The 26432-nt window shown below is 41.1% G+C and overlaps 1 protein-coding gene across 4 annotated transcripts; it reads left to right on the plus strand.

Moving 5' to 3' along the window:
• The first annotated feature begins 872 nt into the window (after positions 1 to 872).
• Positions 873 to 26432, plus strand: LOC117677717 (uncharacterized). 4 transcript variants are annotated; one of them, XM_060693802.2, is made up of 34 exons: positions 873 to 974; positions 1254 to 1286; positions 1579 to 1611; positions 2791 to 2826; positions 3827 to 3862; positions 4809 to 4847; positions 5709 to 5780; positions 6287 to 6325; positions 6753 to 6788; positions 8761 to 8796; positions 9183 to 9221; positions 10142 to 10210; positions 10361 to 10393; positions 10647 to 10679; positions 11038 to 11073; positions 12218 to 12253; positions 12598 to 12636; positions 13553 to 13624; positions 14152 to 14190; positions 14320 to 14355; positions 15247 to 15282; positions 15412 to 15450; positions 17087 to 17155; positions 17815 to 17847; positions 18274 to 18362; positions 18687 to 18897; positions 19683 to 19808; positions 21493 to 21581; positions 21882 to 22080; positions 22691 to 22825; positions 23237 to 23266; positions 23944 to 24032; positions 24757 to 24919; positions 26093 to 26432. In XM_060693802.2, exons 1-34 carry the CDS (start codon positions 924 to 926, stop codon positions 26237 to 26239), a joined length of 2298 nt encoding a protein of 765 aa, XP_060549785.2. In that variant the 5' UTR covers positions 873 to 923; the 3' UTR covers positions 26240 to 26432. The 4 variants fall into 4 exon arrangements, with proteins under 4 accessions (XP_060549785.2, XP_060549786.2, XP_060549789.2 ...); XM_060693803.2 differs by lacking the exons at positions 24757 to 24919; positions 26093 to 26432 and adding an exon at positions 24171 to 24410; XM_060693806.2 differs by lacking the exons at positions 23237 to 23266; positions 23944 to 24032; positions 24757 to 24919; positions 26093 to 26432 and adding an exon at positions 22920 to 23088.

Raw genomic sequence — 26432 nt, forward strand, 5'->3', positions numbered from 1 at the left:
AGGGATGATAGGCATGTTGGTGGGCTTATGCACGCCCCTTACAGACCTCTTGGGAATGGGGTGAGGTCAACAGTAGACAGTCTAAGGTTAATGTTGTGGGTATTTGAGGAAGAAACCACAGAGTCAGGTAGTGCATTCCAGGTATTGACCACTCTGTTGCTGAAGTCGTATTTTCTGCAATCGAGTTTGGAGCGGTTTACCTTGAGTTTGTATCTATTGTGTGCTCATGTGTTGTTGCGGGTTGAAGCTGAAGCAGTCATTGACAGGTAGGACGTTGTAGCAGATAATTTTGTACTACACTTAGGTCAGACCAAAGATGGCAAAGTTCTAAGTTGTCTAAGCCTAACATTTCAAGTCTGGTGGCATAAGGTATTCTGTTGTGAGCAGAGGAGTGGAGGACTCTTTTTGTGAAATATCTCTGGACTCACTCAATTGTATTAATGTCCGATATGCAGTGCGGGTTCAGCTTCTTGGATGAGAAGGGAAACATTTTCAAAGAAAAACCAGAAAGTCCAGTTGCCTCTTGAAAAAGCACCTTTGGGACAACCATCACCTGGATGACTGAGAATCTCCATAGACTTTCAGCCATGTGGTTTCCAATGTGTGACTTTGGTTCAATCCCTCTTTCATCCAATTTGGTATGGAAAAGTTACAGGAAGATGTGTTACCCATATGATGTTAAGACTTCACAGAGGGCAGAGACACAAGTTCTGCTTCTTAGTTTCACTTTGAGCATGGACAATGGAATAATAGTGCATGATGCAATGGAAACTTAACTTTTCCTTGCAAATAAAGTAACAATGAAGACATTGGGTTTGGGCAATGAGGCCTAAGGATTAAGATATTAAAATGTGCCAGTGGAGCTGAATAAACTCACTTAGAAGAACAACAAAGACCAGAAGAGCTGAAAAGCAACTAAGGAGATGCGTCTCTTTTTAATCTTTGCTTTGACTTTTACTCTTTCTGCACAGCAGGTAAGGCTAAATTTTGTGGGTTCCAATAGCCTTTCAGCTGGGGTGCCTGCAGATGAAACAAGTAAGCATTTTGTTGAGGTTCTCCCCATGCTTTAATTAATATTTCTTGATCAAGGGGTTGAAAATGCAGGCAGAGGGCTTTGAGTACTTAGTCTTTTAATCCAAAGAAAAATTCAGAGGTTCATTGGTGCTTAAGCCATATATCATATGTGGCTATATTACCTGTAAACATCTAAGGGACCTAACCCTAACCCTAAAGTTTTCTTGTTTTCTTTTCAGGATAACAAGAATAATGCTGATGAAGAGTCTACGGTAAGTAAGTTACATCATGCTGGATGTCCTGATTTTTTTCACCTTTGGGAAAATGTCTATCCTCCTATTGAAAAAAGAAAGAAAGAAAGATTAAAAAAGTCTAAGAAGACCATTAATTCCAGTTTGGGAGTTTTGGCCCTGTTGCTCGCTCGCACTTGTAGTGAGAAATATGTGTTTCCTATTTTGAAAAATGCAGCCATTCATATGTGTGCTATCTAGTGATGGAACAGTGTGAAAAGTCATATATGTTATTATGAGAGCATCAGACTGATACCCTTCATTTCCCTTGTAGGAAAGTGGCAATGAAATGATGACGAAAGTTCTAGTAAGTACAGAATACAAAATAACAGAATTGGAAGGGACCTTGGAAGTCTTCTAGTCCAGCCCCCTGCCCTGCCCATGGCAGGAGACCCTACCATTCTAGACAAATTACTGTCTGATCTCCTCTTAAAAGCTTCCAGTGATGGAGCACCCACTATTTCTGATTGTTTTCATTGTCAGAAAATTTTTCCTTATCTCGAGCTCTTTTCTTTGAGTCCTGAATTTCCTGGAGGCTAAAAAGCAACTAACATCAACTTACGGATTCGTATTTCCACCCACACTCACCAAACACCAATTCATAGTTACTGCAGTGAATTTCAAGACTTTCATTTTTAAGTTAAACTTATACCACTTTCCTGCTTAATTGATCAGCTTCAGAAAAATACCACAAAGGGGGGGCCACAGACTGCAATGAAAACTGCATCCCACTCCCCATTCCAGCATGTCCCCCAAAGGTCCCCTTCATCCAGATAGGCAGAGGGCTTCCCCGTTGACTGCCTGTGTTCCCTGGTCAGTCCCACCTCAGCTGGCGTCCCCTAGTCAACCCTGATTTCAGATTTTGGCCTTTGCTCCAAAGCAGACAATGGCCTCCAGCCCATCAGCCTTGCTGCCAGCTGATTGGGCACAGGGGCCAGAGGGAGGTGGGAAAAACATCAGGGACAGGTCCCTCCTATCTTCCCTTCCCACACAGCCTACGGGTTTTGGAAAGTGTAGTTGGAAGGTGTGGAGGTGGTCACAACATTCCCTAATTTTATTCCCATTGGAATCATAGGTTCTGGCATTATATATATTACTCGATTTGAATTATTTGGTTCAAGAATGGTTGCCAATTTGGCCCAATTGAAGGCTACAAATGAACTGCTTGGTTCACAGAACCTGCAATTCACAAAATGCAGCTGCTGACTTCAGACAAGTCCCTAACTCTCTCTTTTGGGATCTGTGTTAGCAAAGCCATTTTGGAGCCTTCCCAGGGACCCTTTTTGAATAGAGGAGGGGGCCTGTGGAGAGTTTTTCCCCCCTCTAGTGAAGGATATCGCAACATCAGCAATATTAAGATGTGTGGGCTACAACTCCCAGAATTCTCCAGCTCAGAAAGGGAAATGATTGGAGTCCACCCATCTTAAAGCATGATATATATATTCTCATGTGAAAGTTGATCTAATACCCTTTGTTTCCACTGTAGGATGCACTGAGTGACAAACATACAATGGAAATAATTGTAAGTAATTCTTTGACCACCTTTTTCTCTTTCATTGTGAAATATCTCTCTTGCATGCAATCAAGAGACCCTTTTGGGATTCTACCCCACCAAAGTTTAGCAGATATATACAAAGAAGTGAACTATAGCAAGGTTATATATTTAGAACAGCTATCTTGTTTTATGATGAAAGCTATGATACCTATAGTATTCTTAATAAATATTGCACACTTCCACCCACTTCCAAAGTTTTGGGAATGGCTGGGGATGTGTTGAAAACCTAAATAAGGTTTTTATGACTCAGGATGACCTAAATCTTTTTTGAACCCTTTTCTTGCCAGAAAATGCTCTGAAACAGGGACATTCTTGTAGCAGTTGAAAGAGGAAATAAGATGCTGGAAATTGAGGATTTCAGCAGCTCCTTTTCATCACATGGCTACACTGAAAATCAAGTAGAGCACATGTAGATAGAGACACAAACCTGCATATTTAATCATGAGTATATTTCACATTTGAACCTACTTGGAGGAGGAAGAGGCAGAGAGGGTAGAAAGGGGGGTACATGAAGGGGTACATAAAAAACAACATTCCATCATAAAGATGTCTTACCTGTATAGATGTATAACTAATGGAAATCTTGATTAAGGAATGGAATGTGGACGTGTAGGGTGATGTTCTCAAAAGAGCATCGACCCCCCAAGTGCCATGTCTGGTATAGCTCCTGTTTCCTAATCTTATCTGTTTCAACCATCATTCCTCAAGTTTCCCAATGCATATTTTGATTCTGTGAATGTTGAAGGAAATTTAAAAGAGAAGGAAAAGCAAAAAGAACCCTCACACCACCATTAATTCAATTTGTTTTTAGAATCACTTCCTGTTTTGATAAGGAATGTGTGTTTCCTAAGTGGTGTGAGGTACAAATTCATGTCAATGATAGCTAGGATGGTAGTGATGGCATGGATTAGAAATGTCCTCAGTACTTTCATTGTGACAAAATTTCATGTGCTTGATTCTTTTATAGAATGCTTTAAATAAAAACGATATTGAAAAATTAATGGTAAGTTGCTCTTTCTTCATTTTCTGCTTTTTCTTCTTCTTCTTTTTTTTTTTTGAGTAATATACTTCTTGTCTGCAATGAAGCATCCCTATGTTATAAGAACACTGACTCTCAGACCAAATTCATTTGGTTGTATGTCTTTTCAGAATTTTTCAGTCCCCAAGGAATCTTTGCCTTTGGGGAAGATTGCCCTGGACAATTTATTTCTCTCCCTGTAATTTCTCTCCTCTTTGGTGTGACACCTGTGTGGTCCAAATGCAGTTTTGTTGGTCAGTTGGTGCATTTCCTCATCTCCTTTTCCAGCCTCTGTTTTACCAGGAAATATGGAAAGGAGAAATAGGTATTTTTCAAATGATCCAAAAAATTATAATGAAACCTAAATCTTTCTCTGGGTTACTTAGTCCACACTTTAGTGTTGTATAAATTTTATGCAACCTTCTTCTGTTGGCTACAAATTCAAGTGAATTTCTGGGGTTTGCATAATATATTAAATACTAAGATGATCAAACAGTCTGCATTTCCACAATATAGTAAACAAAAAAGCAAACAAACAGATTAAAACTATCTAAATTTAAGAAGTTGTGCTGATGCAGTTACCATGTTATTCTTTTGTCCTAGGATCACATACTATACAGATAGACCTTGACTTATGACTTATGACCTCAATATAGTCTGCCCATTATGGGCATAAATTGTGATGGTAACCATAAATTGGGTCACCCATGTGACTGACCTGGTTTTATGACCCTTTTTTGTGATGGTTTTATGACCTTTTTTTGTGATGGTTGTCAAGAAATGCCTCAGTCATTAGGGCTGGTTTTGCCACATACTGGAATGCGGTTTTCTGCAGAACTGTCCTAAATCAGGTTAGAGAAATCATATGCAATTTCATGTCATATGTGATTTCACGTCAGAATAGAAGCAATATCTTTTGTTTTATTTACAGGAGTGTATGGAAGACGAGTGTAAAATGGCTGATTTTGTGGTAAATACCTCTTTGTTCCTCCTCTGTTCTTTCCTTCTGAAATTACGCTCCTTCCATGTGATCGAGGACCCCTTTTGTGATTCCACTCCCACCCCAGCAACCATTGCCATTGTCCCCAGACCTTCAAGAAAGAAGGCAAGGCTAAAATCTTGGACCAGTTTTGATAAAACAGCTTCAGGCACTGTTTTACTCCTTAAAACTCAGCCACCATTGCACTGCTGTAAAGCAGGGTGCCCGAAAATGAGGAAGGGTTGGTGTGATTATTCATTATTGTTGTTGTTACCATTATTAGTGTTGGTGGTTCTAAATCTTGGCAACTTTAGTATGTGCGGACTTCAACTTCCAGAAGTCCCCAGCCAGCATGTAGCTGGGGAATTCTGGGAGTTATAGCTGTTATAACCATATAACTCTGGCTCCAAACCCTAATACCTCTTTACGTTGCTGTATGTGTCATCAAGGCCCTATGGAAATTATCCCCAGGAGAAATGTTTCACATTGGAAGGGTCCCTACAAACTTTATTTTCTTTACTTGTGGTTTTCTCTCTGCAAAATATGAAATGCTTTCAACTCAACTATGAAGTTGAAATTGCACTCAAATTGAGTGGTTAAAAAGAGGGTTTCAATATTCAGGTTGGGATATGGCTTTTTGGGAAAATCAGCTCTGACCTTGGAAGTACCTCTTGTACTTTCTCTGCTGATGTGAGGTCTTTCACATCAATATCCTCCATGGCCCTCCCGAATTTATTTTAATGGACTGCAGTGGCCCATGTAAGGCCCACCCAGATGCTCATATCATGTCCTGGCACAGCATAGTTATGAAGAAGTCCATAAAAGAGGATAATGATTTTTCTTTTCTTGTAGGACCTCCTGGAGAAGATGTTATATTTTTTTAAGGAAGTATCACATGGTGATAAGCCAATATATGACTTGATAGTAAGTAGATGTACACTTACATTATCTCATTTCTTCTATGTGTCCTATGTTATCCTTCTTAGATATGAACTGATCAGACCTCTTAAACCTCACTCCCACTAAAAGATCTCCAGACATTTGAGGAAGAATTCCAGCAGGAAGAGGCACTGTTTTGACTATTGTCGGAAGCTGAAAGAGTCCGGCTTCACAGGCCTTCCCTCTGGCATAGGAGAAAAGTTTAAATGAGGATATCAGGAAACCTTTAGAAAAGCTGCACAATAATGAGCCTTTTAAGAAAAAAATCATAGAAAAACTATTTTCTCACAACATCTCAGAATGTTATTAATTCATGTGTCTTTTAGGTTTTATCACTCCATCTGTGATTGGAAAGGCACTGCTTCTATCTGGAGAATGAAATATATAGATGAAATTGATAGATGGTACTGAAGTTACCTGTGATGTTATAGTAATAATTATTGATAGTTATCTTATCAGAATAGAACTGATCCTCTTGGTTTCCTTTGTAGAAGGCACTTGTCAAACATGGTCCTCTGGCTGAATTGGTAGTAAGTAGCTTTGATTTGTCTTCTTCTGTTTCTTCCTTTAACTTCTTGCATCTGAACAAGCATCTCTTTCATTTTTCTTCCGTCAGTACTTAGAGCATTACAATAGTGGCGAATACCAGTATCTGTAGCTCAGGTATAGGAAGAGGGTAAAAGTTCATTCTCCAAGCTTGTGGGTTGGTTTCTGAATGTTTCATTACCAGACTAGGCAACATCTTCAGCAGAGTTTAGGGGATGTCAATGTCAGTATTCTGTTTATAAGGGCTTCGGCAGTGTAGGTGTCAAGTGAGGGTCTTGGGACATGTTTTGTGATGAGTCAGCTGTGCACCTCCAGAACCTTGAGGGACAAACCCAGCAGGCAGAATAAAAACATTTGCCTTGTCTTTACATTTGTTTTTTAAACATCTGGCAACTTTTGTTTCCACTGCAGAATGAACTGAGTGAGGAACATACATTGGAAATAATTGTAAGTAGCTCTTTGACCATCTTCTTCTTTTCCATGGGAAATATCTTCCTGGCATGCAATCATGCCTTTTTAAAAAATCCCCACCTCCAACAGTCCCCAAACCTTAATGGGTGGGAATGGTTTGAGTGGTAAAATAACAGCTTTAGGACCTCAGGATGATCTAAAGCGTTTTGGTTTTTTTTTTTCTGGCCAGAAAATACTCCGAATCTCAGTTGACATTCTTGTAGCATTTAGAGGAGGATATATGATGCTATTGTGGGATTTCAGAAGCCCATTTTCACACAAATATGCATATTTAATGTCTATATTTCACATTTGAATTTATTTAGAGGAGGAAAAAGCAGAGGAAGTAGAAGTGGAGTACATGAAGCAGAATAAAATAACAACAACATCCATCATTTTATTTTATTTTATTTTATTTTATTTTATTGAATTTCTATACCGCCCTACTCCCGAAGGACTCAGGGCAGTGAACAGCCATGAAATAAAACACATACATATACAAAATTTAAAATCGAATAAAATGAATTAAATAAATTTGGCTGAATTGATACCCATAATTTAAAATACCCATATTTTAAAATACAGTAAAAATTTAAAATTTACACTTAAAAGGGAGAAGATTTAGGCGAGGCCAGCTTGATGAAATAAAAGAGTCTTCAGCTCGCGGCGGAAGGTGTGCAGATCCGGAATCCTCCGTATCTCTGGGGGGAGCTCATTCCAGATCGTCGGTGCCCCCACAGAGAAGGCTCTCCCCCTAGGGGCCGACAGCCGACATTGTTTGGCCGAGGGCACCTGGAGGAGCCCCTCTCTGTGGGAGCGTACTGGTCGGTGGGAGGCTATTGATGGTAGTAGGCGGTCCCGTAAGTAACCAGGTCCTAAGCCATGGAGCGCTTTAAAGGTGGTAACCAGAACCTTGAAGCGCACCCGGAAGACCACCGGGAGCCAGTGCAGCTCGCGCAGGAGAGGTGTTACATGGGAGCTCCACGCTGCTCCCATAACCACCCGCACGGCCGCACTTTGCGCCAGTTGGAGCCTCCGGGTGCACCTCAAGGGGAGCCCCATGTAGAGAGCGTTACAATAGTCCAGACGAGAGGTGACGAGGGCATGAGTGACTGTGCGTAACGAGTCCCGATCTAGAAAGGGACGCAACTGGCGAATCAGGCGAACCTGATGAAAAATCCTCCCGGTCACGGCCGTCAAGTGCTCTTCTAAAGACAGCCGTGAATCCAGGAGGACGCCCAAGTTACGAGCCCTTTCCGTGGGGGCCAATGATTCGCCCCCAATAGCCAGCGATGGCGCCAGCTGACTATATCGGGACGTCGGAAACCACAGCCACTCGGTCTTGGATGGGTTGAGCCTGAGCCCGTTTCTCCCCATCCAGATCCGTACGGCCTCCAGGCACTGGGACATCACTTCAAGGGCATTGTTGGGGTGGTCTGGGGTGGAGATGTACAGCTGGGTGTCATCAGCGTACAGATGGTACTTCACCCCGAAACCACGGATGATCTCGCCCAGCGGCTTTACATAAATGTTGAACAGAAGGGGCGAGAGAACCGATCCCTGCGGCACCCCACATATAAGGGGCCTCGGGGTCGATCTCTGCCCCCCTGTCAACACAGACTGCGACCGGTCAGAGAGAAAGGAGGAGAACCACCGTAAAACGGTGCCTCCCACCCCCAACCCTTCCAGCCGGTGCATCATAAGAATACCTTAGATGTATAGGTGTATAACAAATGTGAAGAAAATGGAAAAGTGGAACAAAAGGAAAAAGACTCCTGAGAACTCTATTAATTTAAATGTGTTTTTTAGACTAAGCATTCCCTGTTGTGATAAGAAAAGTATGTTTCCTAAATTGAGGGAAGCAGCAATGCATGTTAATGATATCTAAGAAGGTAATGATGGCGGAGATAGAGAGGTCCTTGGGGGCTTTGAGTCAGAATAGAATTTGACATGCTTCTTTCCTTTGTAGAATGCTTTGAATGCAAAAGAAATTGATAAATTAATGGTAAGTAGTTCTTTCTTTGTCTTTTGCCTTTTCTTTGAGTAATATACTTCTTGCTTGCAATGAAGCATCTCTGTATTATGACAGCACTGACCCAAACCCAAACCCACTTCATTTGGTTATATGTGTGGACAAGGCCCCCAAGGATGTTTTGCACTGAGGAAGATTGTATTGAAAAGAAAATGAAAGGAAGTGTTTCAGAACACAGTTTACCCATGTGTGCCTTTTTGGCTCTGTCAGTCCCTGTTCTGATAACAAATGCATGTATCTCATCTGTAGAATGAAGCAATTCATATATATGATATCAAAGATGGTAGAGATGCCATAATTGGAGAAAACATGTGTGATGTCTTTTCAAAATAAAAGTATTATCTTTTTTGCCCTTGTAGAATATAGGCAAACGTCCAATTAATATTTTTGCGTTAATTGTAAGTATACGTTTCTTCATAATTCTTTGCTTTTTCTGAGTAATAGTCTTCTTGCATCGGAAAAACACTCCATTTGTTAATTCACACCTCCCAGAAAGCATCTTCAGAGACCCCAGAGGAGAAACAGAGAAGACAGGGCCAAAATATTTCATCTGTTTTAACTTTTCTTTTAAAGCAGCTTCAGATAGCACTACACCCAGTAGCCAAGGGAGAAACTTATATTTTGGAATTGTTGCCAAGGGACACTTTTTGGATGGGGAGGGTTTCTCCAAAGTTACTTTACTTATTGTGGTTTTTTTTCTCTGCAAAATGGTAAACTGTTGACTCTAATGGTCTTTCTGTCAGATGCAATTTTCGTAGTGAGACCTGTTTCCTCATTTCCCTTCCCAGGATTAGTTTTATCAGAATTTGTTTTGGAAAGCCAGCTTGACTTTGCTCTCCTTGAAAAGGAATAATGAAGTTTCAAGATTCTGCTAATATATATTATGATAGTTTTCTGAAATCCTTCTTGTAGCCTCCCTGATTATTCCTACCTCAAAGGCTGATGTGGCTCTACGTCCCTACTCTGATGTTGTGAGGCCATTCATATCAATATCCTCCGTGGCCCTCAAGGGCTCACCAGTTTATTTTAGTGCAGTGGTTCTCAACCTGTGGGTCGGGACCCCTTTGGGGGTCGAATGACCCTTTCACAGGGGTCGCCTAAGACCATCGGAAAACACATTTTTTCAATGGTTTTAGGAATAATTTTATGGTTGGGGGTCACCACAACATGAGGAACTGTATTAAAGGGTCGCAGCATTAGGAAGGTTGAGAACCACTGATTTTAGTGGACTGCAGTGGCCCAGGCAACTTGTATCATGCATTTGCACAATGACAATGACTTGTGACAGATTCCATAATGTTTTTTCTTCTTCTCATAGTCAACTGGGAAAAAGATAGTACCTATTATCAAGAAAGCCAATCGTGGCAAAGGAGTGTCTAAACTGATAGTAAGTAGATACACAATTTGTCTCATTTCTTCTTTGTTTTCTATGTTGTCCTTCTTAGATGTGACCATAATAACTCTCTGAAGACTCCCCCTCCCAATAGGTATACTGTCACACCATAATTATAAATCCATGCTTTTGTTCCCATTTTAGAGTATATTCACTGGTGGTGGTGATGGAAACATGGTAAGTAGGTTCTGTTTATTTTCTTCCCTTCATATTCTTCTTTGAACTGAACAAGCACCCATTTTATCTTTATTCCACCACCTAAAACACTGAGGGGGCCTCACTTTTAGTAAGAACTATGGGTTTCCTATTTGGAGAATGCAGCCATTCACATGTGTACTAGTATCCAGAGATGAAACAGTTGGAGAAGTCATCTTTTTATCATGAAGTTATCATGTGAGGCTCAGACTCATATCCTTCATTTCCTTTGTAGGAAAATAGCAATCATATGTTGGAAAAAATTATGGTAAGTAGAGATTTGTTTCAAACCATCCAATCCAAAATGTTCCAGAGAACTGGTAGCGGAAATTTTGAGTAGTTCGGAGAACCAGTAAATGGCACCTCTGACTGGCCCCGCCCCCATCTATTCTCTGCCTCCCGAGTCCCAGCTGATCGGTAGGAAATGGGGATTTTGCAGTAACCTTCCCTGGAGTGGGGTGGGAATGGAGATTTTACAGTATCCTTCCCCTGCCACATCCACCTAGTCACACCCACCAAGCCACACCCACAGAACCGGTAGTAAAAAAATTTGAAACCCACCACTGCTCTGTATCATATATGTTGTCAGATGAGAATTGAACTGATACCCTTTGTTTCCATTGTAGAATGCACTGAGTAAGGAACATACAGTGAAAATGGTTGTAAGTAGCTCTTTGCCTATCTTCTCTCTTTTCCATGGGAAATATCTTTCTTCCATGCGTTCAAGCTGATCGTTTTGGATTCAATCCCACCAAAATTTAGTAAATATACCAAGGTTTCATATTTAGGAAAATAGTTATTTTATGATGAAAGCTCTGATACTCACTCTTAAACAATATTGCACACTTCCACCCATTCCAAAATTTGGGGAGCGTCTTGGGGTGTGTGGAGAACTTAAATAAGGGTTTTAGGACTCAGTATGGCCTAAATCTATTTTTAACCTTTTTCTGAGCAGAAAATGCTCTGAATCTGAGCTGACATTCTTGTAGCACTTAGAAGAGGAATTTGCTATTGAGGGATTTCAGTAGCCCTTTTCCCTCCTATGGCCACACTGAAAATCAAGAAGAGCAGTATAAGTGGGGACACAAATACAATACACCTTTGAACTTACTTGGAGGAGGAAAAGACAGAGAGGGGACCTAGGTGAAGGGGAATAAAAAACATTCCATCAAAAAGATGTCTTGCATCCACAGGTAGTCCTCAACTTACAAACACGATTGAGGCCAAAATTTATGTTGTTAAGTGAGAAAATTGTTAAGTGAGTTTTGTTTCATTTTATGACTTTTCTTGCCTCATTTGTTAAGTGAATCACTTAACGAATATGACCAAGGACACTGCAACCATCATAACTATGAATCAATTGCCAAACATCTGAATTTTGATCATGTGACCATGGGGATGCTGCAATGGTCATAGATATGAAAAATGGTCATAAGTCACTTTTTTCAGTGGTGTTGTAACTTGGAATGGTCACTAAATGAACTGTTGTAAGTTGAGGACTCCCTGTATAGGTGTATAACTAAAGTAAATCTAGAGTAAGGGATGAAATATGGATATGTAGGGCAATGTTCTGAAAAGGGTGTTGAACCCCAAGTGCCTTCTTGTTAAATTGTTTTTTTAGAATTAGAATTCAATTCAAATTGTTTTTTAGATTCACTTTCTGAAAAAAAGGTGGTTGTTTCCTAAGTGGAGGAGAGCAGCAACTTATGTAAATGCTATCTAAGATGGTAGTGAGGGCATGGATAGAAAGGTCCTTGGGGTCTTCTATTAGGATAGAATTTGATGTGCTGCTTGTTTCCTTTGTAGAACGCTTTAAGCACACAGGATGTGGGGAAATTAATGGTAAGTAGCTCTTTCTTCATCTTCTGCCCCCACTTATTTAGTAATATTCTTCTTGCCTACAATGAAACATCCCAGCATTACAACAACACTGGCCCCAAAACCCAAACCTACTTCTTTTGGTTGTATGTGTGGATAAAGGCCTTTTCAGAACTGTCCCCAAGGAACATTTTTCCACTGGGGAAGACTGATCTGAACAATTTCTTTATCTCTTTCTAATTTCTGACCCTTTTTGGCATGATACATCAGTGTGGTCCAAATACATTTTGTTGCTCAGGTGGTGCATTGTAGAAGTCATATGTGTTGTGATGACAAAATAGTAGCAATTCCTTTTCTTTTATTTATAGGATTGCCTAGAAGGCGAGTGTAGTATGGCTGATTCTGTGGTAAATACCTCTTTGTTTATCCTTTATTCTTCCTTGTGACATATTCTCTTTGCATGTGATCAAAGACCCCTTTTGTGATTCCATTCCCACCCCCAGCAACCATCACCATTCTCCCCAAAGCATCAAAAAAGAAGGCAAGACTAAACTCTTGGGCCAGTTTTGAATAAAGCAGCTTGAGGCACCTCTTTAGCCCATAAAATACCCTCACCACCTGCACTGTTGTAAAACAGGGTGCCCTAAAGTGAGGAAGGGTCCATGGGATTATCCATTATTGTTGTTGCTGTAGCTGTTATTATTCCTAATAATATTATATCTTCAAGGAAACAATCAAACTCAGAGAGCTCCAAAGATTCCACAGGGTGTATATTTACAATCCAGAATCTTTAACCTAGAAGCTGTCTTGCAATCCACCATCCGAATGACCACATCCAATAAATTAGGATAGATATGCCGAACTGACACTCTGGGAATTGGGCAGCCCATAAATGTAATGTATTATCATATCACCATCAAGGTTGTTCAGCTCTGGTTAGGTAGAATGGGTGAGAAAAGGACTCAGTGTAGCTCCAGCTTGACTTTATTGTCCTTAAAAAGGAGTAATGAAGGCTTTGGATGAGCTTTCAGGATTCTGCTACTAAATCTGACAAAAATGTAGTAGTATTTTTGGAATCCCTGCCATGTTTTCCTTGACCTTGGTTGCTTCAAAAGGTTGATATGGCTTTACATACTTTCTCTGATGATGTGAGACCATTCACATCAATATCCTCCATGGCCCTCAAGGCTGCCCAGTGTACCAGTTTATTTTAATGGACTGCAGTGACCCAGGTAAGACCCACCCAGATATTTATGTCATGTACTGGAACAATGTAATGTAGGAATCCATAAAAGAGGATAATTTTTTTCTCCTTCTTTGTAGACCATCATAGAGAAGATGTTAAATATTTTTAAGGGAATATCACATGGTGATAATCTGATATATAACTTGATAGTAAGTAGATACACACTTCTCTCATTTCTTGTATGTCTTCTATGTTATCCTTGTTAGATATAATCTGATCAGTCCTCTTGAGATTCACTCTCCCCAAAGGAACCCCAGACATTTTAGGAAGAATTCCAGCAGGAAGCTATAAGCTCTTGGGAACATTTCAAGAAAGGCATTGTTTTGACTATTGTCAGAAGTTGAAAGGGTCTGACTTCACAGGCCTTCCCTCTGGCTTAGGAGAAACACTTAAACGAGGATATCAGGAAACTTTTAGAAGAGCTGACAATAATGTGTCTTTTAAGGAAAAAATCCACAAAAATGCTTTGCTCACAATAAGAAGTCTCAGATTGCTGTTGATTCATGTGTCTTTTAGGTTTTATCACTCAATCTGCGATTAGAAAGGCACAGCTCCTATCTGGAGAATAAAAGATATAGATGAAATTGATGTATGGTGTTGAAGTTATCTGTGATGGTGTAGTTATAATTAATAATAGTTATCAGAATAGAACTGATCCCCTTCATTTCCTTTGTAGAAAGAACTCTTCAAACATGGTCCTCTGGCTGAATTGGTGGTAAGTAGTTTTTATTTATAAAGAAATTCATTTTTATGGCATATGAAATGGCAGGGATAGCATGATAGGAGGAGTCATATATCTTCTCATGTGAGAATAGAGTTTTGACACACTTTGTCTCCATTACAGAATGAACTGAGTGAGGAATATGCATTGGAAATAATTGTAAGTAGCTTTTTTACTATCTCCTCCCTTTTCCATGTGAAATATCTTTCTTGCATACAACCATACTTTTTAAAAATTTCCCACCTTCAACCGTCCCCAAACCTTGATCGGTGGGATGGGTTGAGTGGTAAAAGAAAGGCTTTAGGACTAAGGATGGCCTAAATCTTTTTGGGATTTTTTTCTCCCCCCAAAAATCTCAGTTAATAGTCCCACTATATACACACACACACTCACACATACACACACACTATCCTCTTGTAGCTGCTACAAGACTATATATATATTGCAGATTTGTGTGAAAAGGGGCTACTGAAATCCTCTTTAATTATAAAATTATATAAATATATAATTTTTTCACATTTGAATTTACTTGGAGGAGGGAGAGACAGAAGAAGTAGAAGGGGGTTTGCATGAAGCAGAATAAAAACAACAACATTCCATCATAAGGATGTCTTACCTATAACGGTGTAGAACTAATGTGAATCTAAATTCAGACAAGAAATGTGGATATGTACTGTAGGACAATGTTCTCAAAAGAGTGTTGTCTCCCAGGGGCCATGTCTGTTAAAGCTCCTCTTTTTAAAGCAATCTTCTATCTGTTCATGAATAGGTACAATCTTTATTTCTCAGGTTTCTCAATGCATATTTTGAATGTTGAAGAAAATTGAAAAGAGAAAGAAAAGGTTAAAGAAGCTCAGAACTCTGTTAATTCAAATGTGGTTTTTGGACTAAGCAGTTCCTATTGTGATAAGAAATGTGTGTTTCCTAACTGGAGGGAAGCAGTAATTCATGTAAATGATATCCAAGATGGTAGTGATGACACGGATAGAGATAAAGGTCCTGGGTGTCTTTGAGTCAGAATAGGACTTGACGTGTTTGTTTCCTTTGTAGAATGCTTTGAATGGAAAGGACATTAATAAATTAATGGTAAGTAGCTCTTTCTTCATCTTCTGCTTTTTTGTTAAATGATAGTCTTCTTTGCATGCTGACATAGTTGGAGAAATCATGTGGGATATCGTTTCAAAATAAAAGTAATACCTTCTGTTTCCTTTACAGAATATAGGTAAAGATCAAGTTAAGAAATCTGAGATAATAGTAAGTAGATTTTTTTTTCAAATGCCATGATTTTTTTGAGTAATATTCTTCTTGCATGCCATAAAATAAGCCTCTTGTTATTCATACCTGCTAGAATGCCTTCTTCTTTTACCATCTTCAGAGACTCTGGAGCAGAAACTGAGCAGGCAGGGCCAAAATATTTCATCTGTTTCATGTGAAGCAGCTTCAAATACCTATTATATCCCCTAAAAACACTGACTCCTAAACTAGAGTGATGGTTCCCCTGGGTTTATTTTATTTTATTTTATTATAATTTGTTAAACAAAAATGAGAACAAAAATAAAGGAATAAAAATACAGCAACAGGGACGATAGGCACATTAGTGCACTTATGCACGTCCCCTCTATTAACCACTTAACTATGATGTAAGATCCACGGAAGTCAATTGGTGACTGAAACTGAAAATTTGTAGCTGAAACAATTGAATCAGGTAGAGCATTCCAGACTTCGACAACTCTATTATAGAAATCATATTTTTTACAGTCAAGTTTAGAACAATTTACATTAAGTTTAAAGCGGTTGTTGGCGGCGTATTATTGTGATTAAAACAAAAAAAAATCATTTACAGGTAAAACATTACTAAGTATAATACCTAGGCCTGACCGCAAGTGATGCAGTTCTAAGTTATCCAAACCGAGAATTTCGAGCCTAGTAGCCTAGGGAATTCTATTGTGTACAGAAGAGTGCAAGACTTTTCTTGTGAAATACTTCTGAACCCGCTCAATTGTACTGATGTCAGATAAATGGTGGGGATTCCAAACAGTTGAACAATACTCTAAGATTGGTCTAGCATAAGTTTTATAAGCTCTAATTAGCAATGCAATGTTTCCAGAAAAAAAACTGTGCAAAATTACATTTACAACTCTTAATGCTTTTTTAGCAATGCTGTTACAGTGAACTTTGGAGCATAGATCGTCAGAGATAAGTACACCTAGGTCCTTGACAAAGTGAGGGTCATCAGATAGTTCAGTGCCATCTAGCTTATACTTGACATTCTGATTACATTTACCAATATGTAAGACAGAGCATTTATTGAATGAAATTTAGTTGCCAAATAGATGACCATTCAGACACATAGTCGAAATCATTTTGCAAAACAACAGAATTATCTGTAGTATTGAATAATTTTATGTCATCGGCAAAAAGGATGCAATTGCTTTTAAGTTGAATAGCAAAGGGTTCTGAATAGCAAAGGGAGAAGCATATATTTTGGAATTGTCCCCAAAGGACACTTTGGTGATGGGAAATGTTTCTCCAAAGTTTTTCTTTTACCAACTTGTGGTTTTTCTCTTTGCAAAATGGTAAATTGTTGGCTCAAATGGTCTTCCTGTCAGATGCAATTTTGCTAGTGAGATGCCTTTCCTCATTTTGCTTCCCAGGATTAATTTTATTTATTAATTGGTTAATTGACTTAGCCTGCCTTGAAGGGTTGATATGGCTTTACGTACCCCTCTCTGGTGTTGTGAGGCCATTCACATCAATATCCTCCATGGCTCTCAAGGACTCACCAGTTTATTTTAGTGGGCTGTAGTGGCCCAGGCAAGGCCCACACGTATCATGCACTGGAACAACTTCTAAAGGGATCCATAATGGTTTTGTTTCTTCTTCCTTATAGTCAATCGGGAAAAAGATAATACCTATTATCAAGAAAGCTAAGGGTGGCAAAGGAGTGTCTATACTAATGGTAAGTTAACTTGTCTAAATTTCTTCTATGTTCTCAATGTTATCCTTCTGAGATCCTTCTGAGGTAGTCCTCTAGAGACTGCTTCCCCCCACCCCACTGATTTACAGACATTTCAGGAACAATTGCAGCAGGAAACAAAGGAGGGTATTATTATCACTATTGTTAAGACTTGAGAGATTCTGGCTTCATAGACCTTCCCTGTGGCTTAGAAGGAAAAGTCAAGAAACTCCGTCAATATTTGTACTTTTCCTCAAGGTGTCTGTTTGGCCCCAATCACTTTATGTTGTGATAAGAAATGCATGTTTCCTATCTGAGTAATGAAATTATAATTATAAAAATATGATATGTATATCTAATATTGAAATTGGCAATGACAGCATGGAAAGAAAAGTCATGTGTTTTTAGATGATTGGATTATTGGAAAGTAGCCATTTCCTTGGATCTCAGCAGATGTTAAGTGATCTATCTGTTGACGTTGCCTATTCCTTTTGGTAGGAATGGCTTTATCTACTCTGCTCAAACCATCCCATTGCCATTAATACCCTCTGTTGACCTTAGTGATCCGCTCTGAACAAAGAGCAGTGGCCCAGGCCTGGTGCACACAAAGCCTCATAGGATTCACAGCCACTTCATAAAGATATTCTTTTGTTCCATTTTAGAGTATATTCACTGATGATGAAGATGAAAAAAATGTAAGTAGCTTCTGTTTATTTTCTGTCCTTGCTTTCTTTCATATTCTTCTTTGATGGAGGGAGTACCCCTCTTATCTTTATTCCACCTAAACCAAAAGCATCTCCAGAATCCCCAGAGCATCATCACAACAGGAAGAGCCAAATTATTCGTCCAAAGGCATCTATAACACAGGATGCCTGTTTTTTTCTCTTTTTTGCAAAAGCAGAGCTGGTCCATGGCTGCAATTCTAGTGCTTGCTCCACACCTTCCTTCCCCTGCTATGTTCTGGGGATTAATCCTTAGCAGAGGCCCTCCCAAGAGGTCTTTGACTCAGAAGCCATGTAGAAAGGCATTTCAAGGCACGGGTTGCGGTTGGCCGGTTCGAAAGTCAAAGTTGTATTTTGCAGTAAATTCATTGGCTTGGTTCATCATTTTCTCTCTTCCAGGGTCTCCCTTATTATCAAAATGTCCCTGTGGGACTCCATCCTGGGATGTCTGTTTATATGCAAGGCATAGTGCCTGAACGCAACAATAGGTGAGGTTTCTTTGGGGGCTCACAGAAGGGCAAGAGCTACCTCACTGAAAATAATAGTGATAAGTTTATTATGTCCAATTATCCAATTGCATGCCAAGATTAAACCCTTTCTTAATTGTTTGAATAGTTCAACTTCCTGCTTTTTCCAACTCCCAAGTAAGCCATAAGAGCTAGGAACTTGATTCTTCTTTTAAACCAACAAACCCAGCATCCTACAGATTCTAGCTTCAAGGCAAAGGAGAAGGAAGGGGCAGAACTCTACTCTGAGATTCCTGAACCTCCCATTTAATTTTCCGCATATCTTGTCCTCTCTCTCTATTCCAGAACCTGGGTGAACTTCCAGATGGACTTTGCCTGTGGCCAGGATAAGGAGGCTGATGTTCCCCTCCACTTCAGGACTCACATTAATGCAGAGACAGTTGGGCTCAGCACACTTCAGGCTGGCAGGTGGGGAAAGGAAGAGAAATTCTTGAATCCCTTTCAAAGGGGTGAGCAATTCGAGGTCATCTTGATTGTCTATGATTTCGGATACCAGGTTGGTACGCATGACAGAGGCTCCTTTGGGGCTGCAGGGGCCTCTTTGTTTCCCCCTTAGAATTCACCCTTTGCCTGGAATGAGCCACAAATGTATTTAATACCGAATTTCCCAACTTCGTATCTTCCATGTAGGGTTTAAGTGATGTACAAATAGTCTTCGTTTAGTAACAACTGAGTAATTGATGTGGTTGCTAAGTGAAACCATGGCTGTGTTTCTGATCAAACTTTAGCTTTTATTTGGTTTGCAGTCCTGTGAAGGCAAAGTTACTATTTCATCAGTGTCCTAACTACAAACAATCACTAAATGAGGATGACCTGTAACTGAAGGGAAAACCTTTTGATCTGGAGGGAAAAATGGGTATTCAAGAGCCGAGGTGGCACAGTGGTTAGAGTGCAGTACTGCAGGTTACTTCTGCTGACTGCCAGTTGCCTGCAATTTGGCAGTTCAAATCCCACCAGGCTCAAGCCTTCCATCCTTCTGAGGTGGGTAAAATGAGGACCCAAATTGTTGGGGGCAATATGCTGACTCCGTAAACTGCTTAGAGAGGGCTGGGAAGCTCTGTGAAGTGGTATATAAGTCTAAGTGCTATTGCTATTGCTATCATTGAAATAAAGGCCTCTCCCTTTTTACATGTACATATTAACCTTTTTGACCCCCTCTAGGGGCTCCCTTGCTCACCTTTGGGGTGGGATGTGTTTCTGGGCAGAATAAACAGGGTTCTTTTGCAAAGAAAATGCACCTCCCAACTGAGACTTGATCCCTTTGGCTTTGCCCTCTGATAGATCCTGGGGAACAGGAAGGTCTTATGCAACTATAGGCACAGAATCCCCTCACAAAATGTCCAGCTCATTAGGATTGATGGAGATCTGGAACTGCAATCTCTGTCTGTAATGGGAGGACCAATGATGGTAAGTATTTGTTTTGAGATGTTGGCACTTCCTGATCTTGGATCTCTCTTTGGGGATTGATTCTCCAAGCTATCACTTTCTCTTTCCCCTCTCCAGTCACTCTTCTCATACACCTTTCTTCATCCCTACAAATGGTGGCCCTTTTGGGTCCTCAGTTGTGTTGGCTTATGACTCTGCATGCTAGCAAAAATAACCATCCTGGAGTGATGCTAGGACCAGCATCTGAACAGGGAAGAAATTTATCCCAGGCCAAGATCCTGTTTTATCCCTTGCAGATGAATATAAAGAAGTGCTTCTCAATTTAACAATATTAAGATGTGTGGCCTCAACTCCTAGAATGGCTTAGCAGATGCCCACACATTCTTATTAACAAACACCAACAGCCAAGAATTATGTGATGGCTGAACACGGCAGCCTGTGTCTTCAGTCACAAGGGGAACTGTGGTGTAGAGTGGCACAGTGGTTAGAATGCAATATTGCAGGCTGACTCTGCTCACTGCCAGGAGTTCAATCCTGATTGGCTCAAGGTTGACTCAGCCTTCCATCCTTCCGAGGTCAGTAAAATGAGGACCCAGATTGTTGGGGGCAATAGGCTGACTCTGTAAACAGTTTAGAGAGGGGCTGTAAAGTCCATGTTGTTTGTGCCCCTCAAGTGCCACTTCCTGCCTCAGCCCGACTCAGCACAGCTACCTCTTACCCTAAACTATGTCCCAGTTAGAATTTTTATGGTGCTCATTTCCTGCTGCTGATTGGACCAACAGGCAGGATTCAGATGTTTGCTAAGCGTATCTCTCTTGCCTGGTTGTTCCTTGGGAAAGTTCAGGGGAAATGCAAGGGGTGAGAACATTGTCTGATCTATTATTAGAACTCCCATCATCCTGTATGTGATCCGGGCTGGTAAAAATTCTGGAACCTGAGGGCCAACATGTTACGAGATTAACCTGGGTGGGAAGCTGTCCATGGGAGGTGGCCCATGGGACTTACCTATCTTGTCCAGGAGATGCTGAGGTCTCAATACAGTTGGTGAATAGTGTGGCCTCTACCTGTCCCCCATAGAGCTAAAGCAGAACCGGTCCATGGCGGCAGTTCTGGTGCTTCCTCCAGCCTTCCTTCCCTGCCACGTTGGGGGAATTAATCCTTACAGAGGCCCACCCAGGAGGTCTTTGGTCGACTCAGAACCTCCTGGAAAGGCTGATACAAGGCACAGGCTGCGGTTGGCTGGTTTGAAAGTCAAAGTGTCAAGTTCGACGTGTGCTCATGCTGTTGCAGCCATTATTGCTTTTCAACTTGCCATTCATCAAGGGGGGAGGGGCGGGGAAGATTGGAATGTCAGTGCCAGACAACAAGAAACTGTCTCATGGGAAGCAAGGCCATTTCAACAGGTGTTTGACAGAGCCATGGACATCTTCTCACAACAATACCTCTACACCTAATTGGACAATGTGACCTGCATTAATGGGGGGAGGGAAAGTTCTATACTTTATCTATACGGGACACGTGGGAGTTAGCTAGAGCTGGTTTTGCTTTCATGCTGTGCTGAAAAGATGTACTCAATAAAGTTTTGCATTAAGAGATTCGATCATCTCAACTTTGCTAGCTTGATTGGGTTTGTCAGTCAGAACCTTGACACAAAGTTCTGTTTTGCAATAGTCATTGGTTTGGTTCATCATTTTCTGTCTTCCAGACTCTCCCTTACCATCATCCTGTCTCTGATGGACTCCATCCTGGAATGTCTGTATATATGCGAGGCAAAGTGCTGAGAAACTGCAACAGGTAAAGTTCCTTTGAGGGTTCACAGGAAGGGCAAGATTACTCAATAGTGTTAAGATTATCATATTGTTAAGGGAAGGTTAAATGATTCTATGCCAAGATTAAAGTCTTCCTTAATTCTTTGGACTACTTCTTCCAACTACAACTAAGATTGATGGCTAGGAACTTGATTCTTCTCTTCAAGCAAAAACCCAGCCTCCTGTAGATTCAGGGCAAAGGAGAAGAGGGAATGAAGACCTCTACTCTGAGATTCTTGCCCCTCCAATTTAATATTCCTCTTCCCTTTTCCTCTCTTCCTTCCAGGTTCTTTGTGGATTTTGCCTGTGGCAAATTTCAGGAGGCCGACATTCTCTTCCACTTCAACCCTCGCTTTAGTCAGGGGACTCTTGTGCTCAACTCATATCAGTCTTACAGGTGGGGAAGGGAAGAGAGACACAAGAATCCCTTCCAAAAGAGCGAGCATTTTGAGATAATCTTCATTGTCAATGATGCCGAATATCAGGTTGGTACATATGACAGAGGTTCCTTTGGGACTGCAGGGACCTCTTCATTCCCCCACCCCCTTTAAATTCACTATTTGTCTAGAATGAACCACAAATGTATTTAATACTGACTTTCTCAACGTCATATCTTCCAGATAAGGTTTAAGCGATATGCAAGCAGTCCTTGTTTAACAATAATGGGGCCAGCAATTTAGTCATTAATGGGGTCAAAAATATGACTGTTTTTTTATTGGACTTCAGCTTTTCTTTGCTTTGCAATCCTGTGAAGGTTGTAAATGCCAGTGTCAACTTGCAATGCTTTCAAGTTTCAAGCTAGTTGCGAAGTTACTATTTCATTAGTGTCCTAACTGCTAACAGTCACTAAATGAGGACGTCCTGCTGCAGAATGGAAAACCTTTTGGTCCAGGGGGAAAAATATATATCAATGAAGGACTCTCTCTTTTTACATGTATTCATTTTAACTCTTTTGATCCCCTCCATAACTCTGCTTACTCTGTTCAGATTTGGGGTGGGATGTGTTCCTGGCAAGAATAAACAGGTTTTTCCTACAAAGAAAATGGGTAATCCCAACTGAGACTTTCCTTTCCTTTCAACTTCACCCTCTGACAGATCCTGGTGAACGGGAACCCCCTCTGCAAGTTCAAGCACAGAATCCAACCCCAGTTTCTAAAGTTCATTGACCTTGATGGAGACTTGGAGTTTCAATCTCTGACCATGGTGGGAGGACAAATAGTGGGGAACCTGGTAAGTGTTTGCTATCAACCCTTGATCACTTTTTAGGAATAAATACTGAGTTGATTCAATCTCCAAGCTGTCACTTTCTCTTTCTCCCCTCCAGTCATTCTTCTTGTACATTTTTCTTAACCGTTAAGAATTGCAGCCTTTTGGTCGTCAGTTGTCTTGGCTTACAACTCTACAAGCAAGCAAAAATAAACTAGGACCAGCAGCTGCACAGGGAGCAGTTTTACCCCAGGCCAAGGTCCTGCTCTCCCCTTTGCAACTGTCCATGAAGCAGAGTTTCTCAGCCTGGCAACTCAACTCCCAGAATGGCTTAGGAGATGCCCACACATCCTTATTAACAAACACCAACAGCCAAGAAGTGTGCAATGGCTGAGCACAGTTTTTAACACCTTCTTTGTATTTCTCTCCCATCAGCTGTTGACAGGCTCTGCAGTCTACTACCCAGTAAGTGTCAAAAGACATGCTAATTCAGCCTGTCTCACTGCTTAATGTTTGGTCTGGTTAATGTTTGGTCTGGTTCACCAAGCCTATAAAATCACACAGAAAGGGGAGGAAAGCAACAGTGACTGGAATATTTAAGGGAAAATCAGCTTCTTTACTGTTAAGAAGGGGGGTTAATAGTCCATTTGCCCCATGTTAAAATCTGCACAAGGAAGCCAGCTCTTAGAACGAAAGTTTATGATTTGCTCGGTAAAGTCAGTCTGTTGTGATAAACCGGGGCTTTCACAGGGTTTGATAAATAAAATTCAGCAGCCATGCCAACCCCATCACAACCCCATCTATCTTTGTGTTCATTGCCCATTGCCATGGTGGCTCTACCTAGACTGCCATCTTGACTGTTTTGACCACAGCCCACTGAGAAAACAAAAGCTTGAACCCAACTGGTGTCTTACTTTTGAGCCCCAAAATTGCTTGACTGGTTAAAGGCAGGGATGCTTGTAACCGCATGGAATGCAGGAAAAGATAAGATCCAAGATAAGATCTCACAAGCTGCCTTCTGCCATGTTGTGGAACTCAAGACCTACTGGACTGCAACTACCTTGACCCACAGGTAGTGGGGACAAGAGCTGCATGGTTGGACAGGGGGCGCTAAGTGTAACCTGGATTCTTGCCTATTTCAGCCGGTGCCCTACATAGGCAACATTCCTGGAGGTCTGGGACCCAACAAGACCATCACAATGCGAGGCTTTATTCTGAAGAATGCTACCAGGTTTCGGGTCTCTTTTTTTTTTTTTTGCAGGGCTGGTTTGGATTTGGCACAGCAAAATATCAGTGTTAGGGCCTGTCGTAGACCTTTCTCGGTTGATGTCCTTTCTCTGACTCTCCCATCTCCTCTGTACATCCACAGGGTCAACTCAGAGGACAAGGAGGTGAAGGAGAGTGGAAACAAAATTCCACGTGTACTCTTTGTAACTCACTGCCACCAGAAGAAGCAAGGGCGGTTAGCTTAGGGCAGAGTTCCCCAAAGGGGGACATCTGACATGCCATGAAAGGATTGACGAATTGTTTAGGAACTCTAGCTAAGGAGATGGCTGTAAAGAATGATTAAGATCGGAATAGTCCATTAAGCAAGACCAGCTTTTTTTCATTAGAAGAATGCTATTCACTACTAGACTGCTGCTGAATATGCATTTTTTTTTCATATGTGTCTATCTCATTTATTGCTTACAAAAAGTTGGTTTAATTGTGGCAGAACGTGAATGCAATGAATAAATACCTAAAATGATAAATAGAACTTAAATATTCAGCAACAGTCTACCAATAAATAATATTTACAAAGAGGAAGAAGAGCTGTTGTTTTTTTCTTGTAGCCTTCCCCCATGGAGGGATCTGTCAGACTGCTATTGCATTAAGGGAAAGGGAGAATCAGATTTCCTTTTTATTTATTCCAAGATCTAGTCTTCAACGCCTGCTTTTTCCCCTCTCTTTCCAAGGTTTGTAATTGATTTAAAGGCTGGCCAGAATATTGCTCTGCACTTTAATCCATGCATGAAACCATCGAGATATGTGGTGCGCAACACTTATCTGAATGGCAGTTGGGGAGCTGAGGAAGATGAGCTGTCCTTTAATCCTTTCCAATTTGGGCAATATTTTGAGGTGAGTTGGGCGATTTCAGCAGGAGGGAGGTCACAAAGCTCAAGATGGCAGCCACAGCTATTCAACTGATGCTATCACCCCTATTTTAACTGACTTGGGTGGACAGCCTGGATCCCATCCCATCCAGTGGTGGGTTTCAAATGTTTTTACTACCGGTTCTGTGGGTGTGGCTTGGTGGCTGTGTCATGGCTTGGTGGGCGTGGCAGGGGAAGGATACTGCAAAATCCCCATTTCTTTCCCAATCCAGGGGAAGGTTACTGCAAAATCTCCATTCCCTTCCCACTCCAGGGGAAGAATACTGCAAAATCCCCATTTCCTTCCCAATCCAGGAGAAGGTTATTGCAAAATCTCCATTCCCTCCCACTCCAGGAGAAGGATACTGCAAAATCCCCATTTCCTTCCCAATCCAGGGGAAGGATACTGCAAAATCCCCATTCCCTCCCCAATCCAGGGGAAGGATACTGCAAAATCCCCATTTCCTCCCGATCAGCTGGGACTTAGGAGGCAGAGAATAGATGGGGGCAGGGCCAGTCAGAATTTTTACTCCCGGTTCTCCAAACTACTCAAAATTTTCACTACCGGTTCTCCAGAACTGGTCAGAACCTGCTGAAACCCACCTCTGATTCCATCAAAGAGCTTGTTTGGGTTGGCCGACAAGCAGGCAGGCAGTGAGGAGGGGAGAGAAGACCCGGCAAGTGCTTTCCAGAAGTGTAAGACTCCATCCCCCATAATTCCCAGCTAGCACAGCTTTCAGGAGTTGAAATCTGAACCTCTAGTGGAGAAGAGTGGAATTGCCTCGTCAGAAGGGCATTCAGAACCATGCGTCAACATTCTGACTGACAAACCGAACCAAAGCAAGCACGGCCGAGACGATCCCATCTCTCAATGCAAAACTTTATTGAGTACATCATTTTGGCAAAGATGAGGACAAAACCAGATCTAACTATTTCTCGCACAAACCTACATAGTTAAAGTTTAGATTCTCCTTCCCCCTGTTAGATCAGGTCACATTGTCCAATGGAGTCTCCTGCTATAGAAAAGACTTTTGGCTCTGGTAAACATCTGATTTTGATGCAAGCTGTGGATGGCGTAGGCAGCAGACTGTCCTGCCTGGAGGATCGAAAGTGATCCAGGTGCTGATTTGCCAGACTAATATCCTTCCTCTCTTCCCAGATCTCGATCTCCTGTGACAACCACAAGTTCAAGGTTTATAACAGCGGCCGTCACCTGTTCAACTTTGCCCATCGTTATGCCACTATTGGACACATCCGCACTTTCAAGATTAGTGGAGATGTGACCCTTTCCTATATCAAGTATTAAGCAATGGAGGGGAGGGGGAGAGACCTCAGTAGCAGCACAGATCCCCCCTCTTTTCTCTCTGTCTGCCAGTACACTTCAAATCCTGCTGAATTTGAGTAGTCTACAAACTCCAGTAAATAAATCAGTCAATTAAGCAATCAGACTCAAGAACAATATTAAGCAGCATTTTCAATAAAGCATCTTCATCAAGGAA

The sequence above is a fragment of the Pantherophis guttatus genome, chromosome 10, assembly GCF_059756535.1.
Source record: "Pantherophis guttatus breed Tessera chromosome 10, ASM5975653v1, whole genome shotgun sequence".
Lineage (NCBI taxonomy): Eukaryota > Metazoa > Chordata > Lepidosauria > Squamata > Colubridae > Pantherophis > Pantherophis guttatus.

Excerpts from the sequence above, each read along its gene's own strand:
- LOC117677717 (XM_060693802.2), top strand. The coding sequence starts at position 924 with ATGCGTCTCTTTTTAATCTTTGCTTTGACTTTTACTCTTTCTGCACAG. Across the intron at positions 6,326-6,752 it reads GTCCTCTGGCTGAATTGGTA|AATGAACTGAGTGAGGAACA; the intron begins GTAAGTAGCTTT and ends TTTCCACTGCAG. Across the intron at positions 10,680-11,037 it reads ATATGTTGGAAAAAATTATG|AATGCACTGAGTAAGGAACA; the intron begins GTAAGTAGAGAT and ends TTTCCATTGTAG.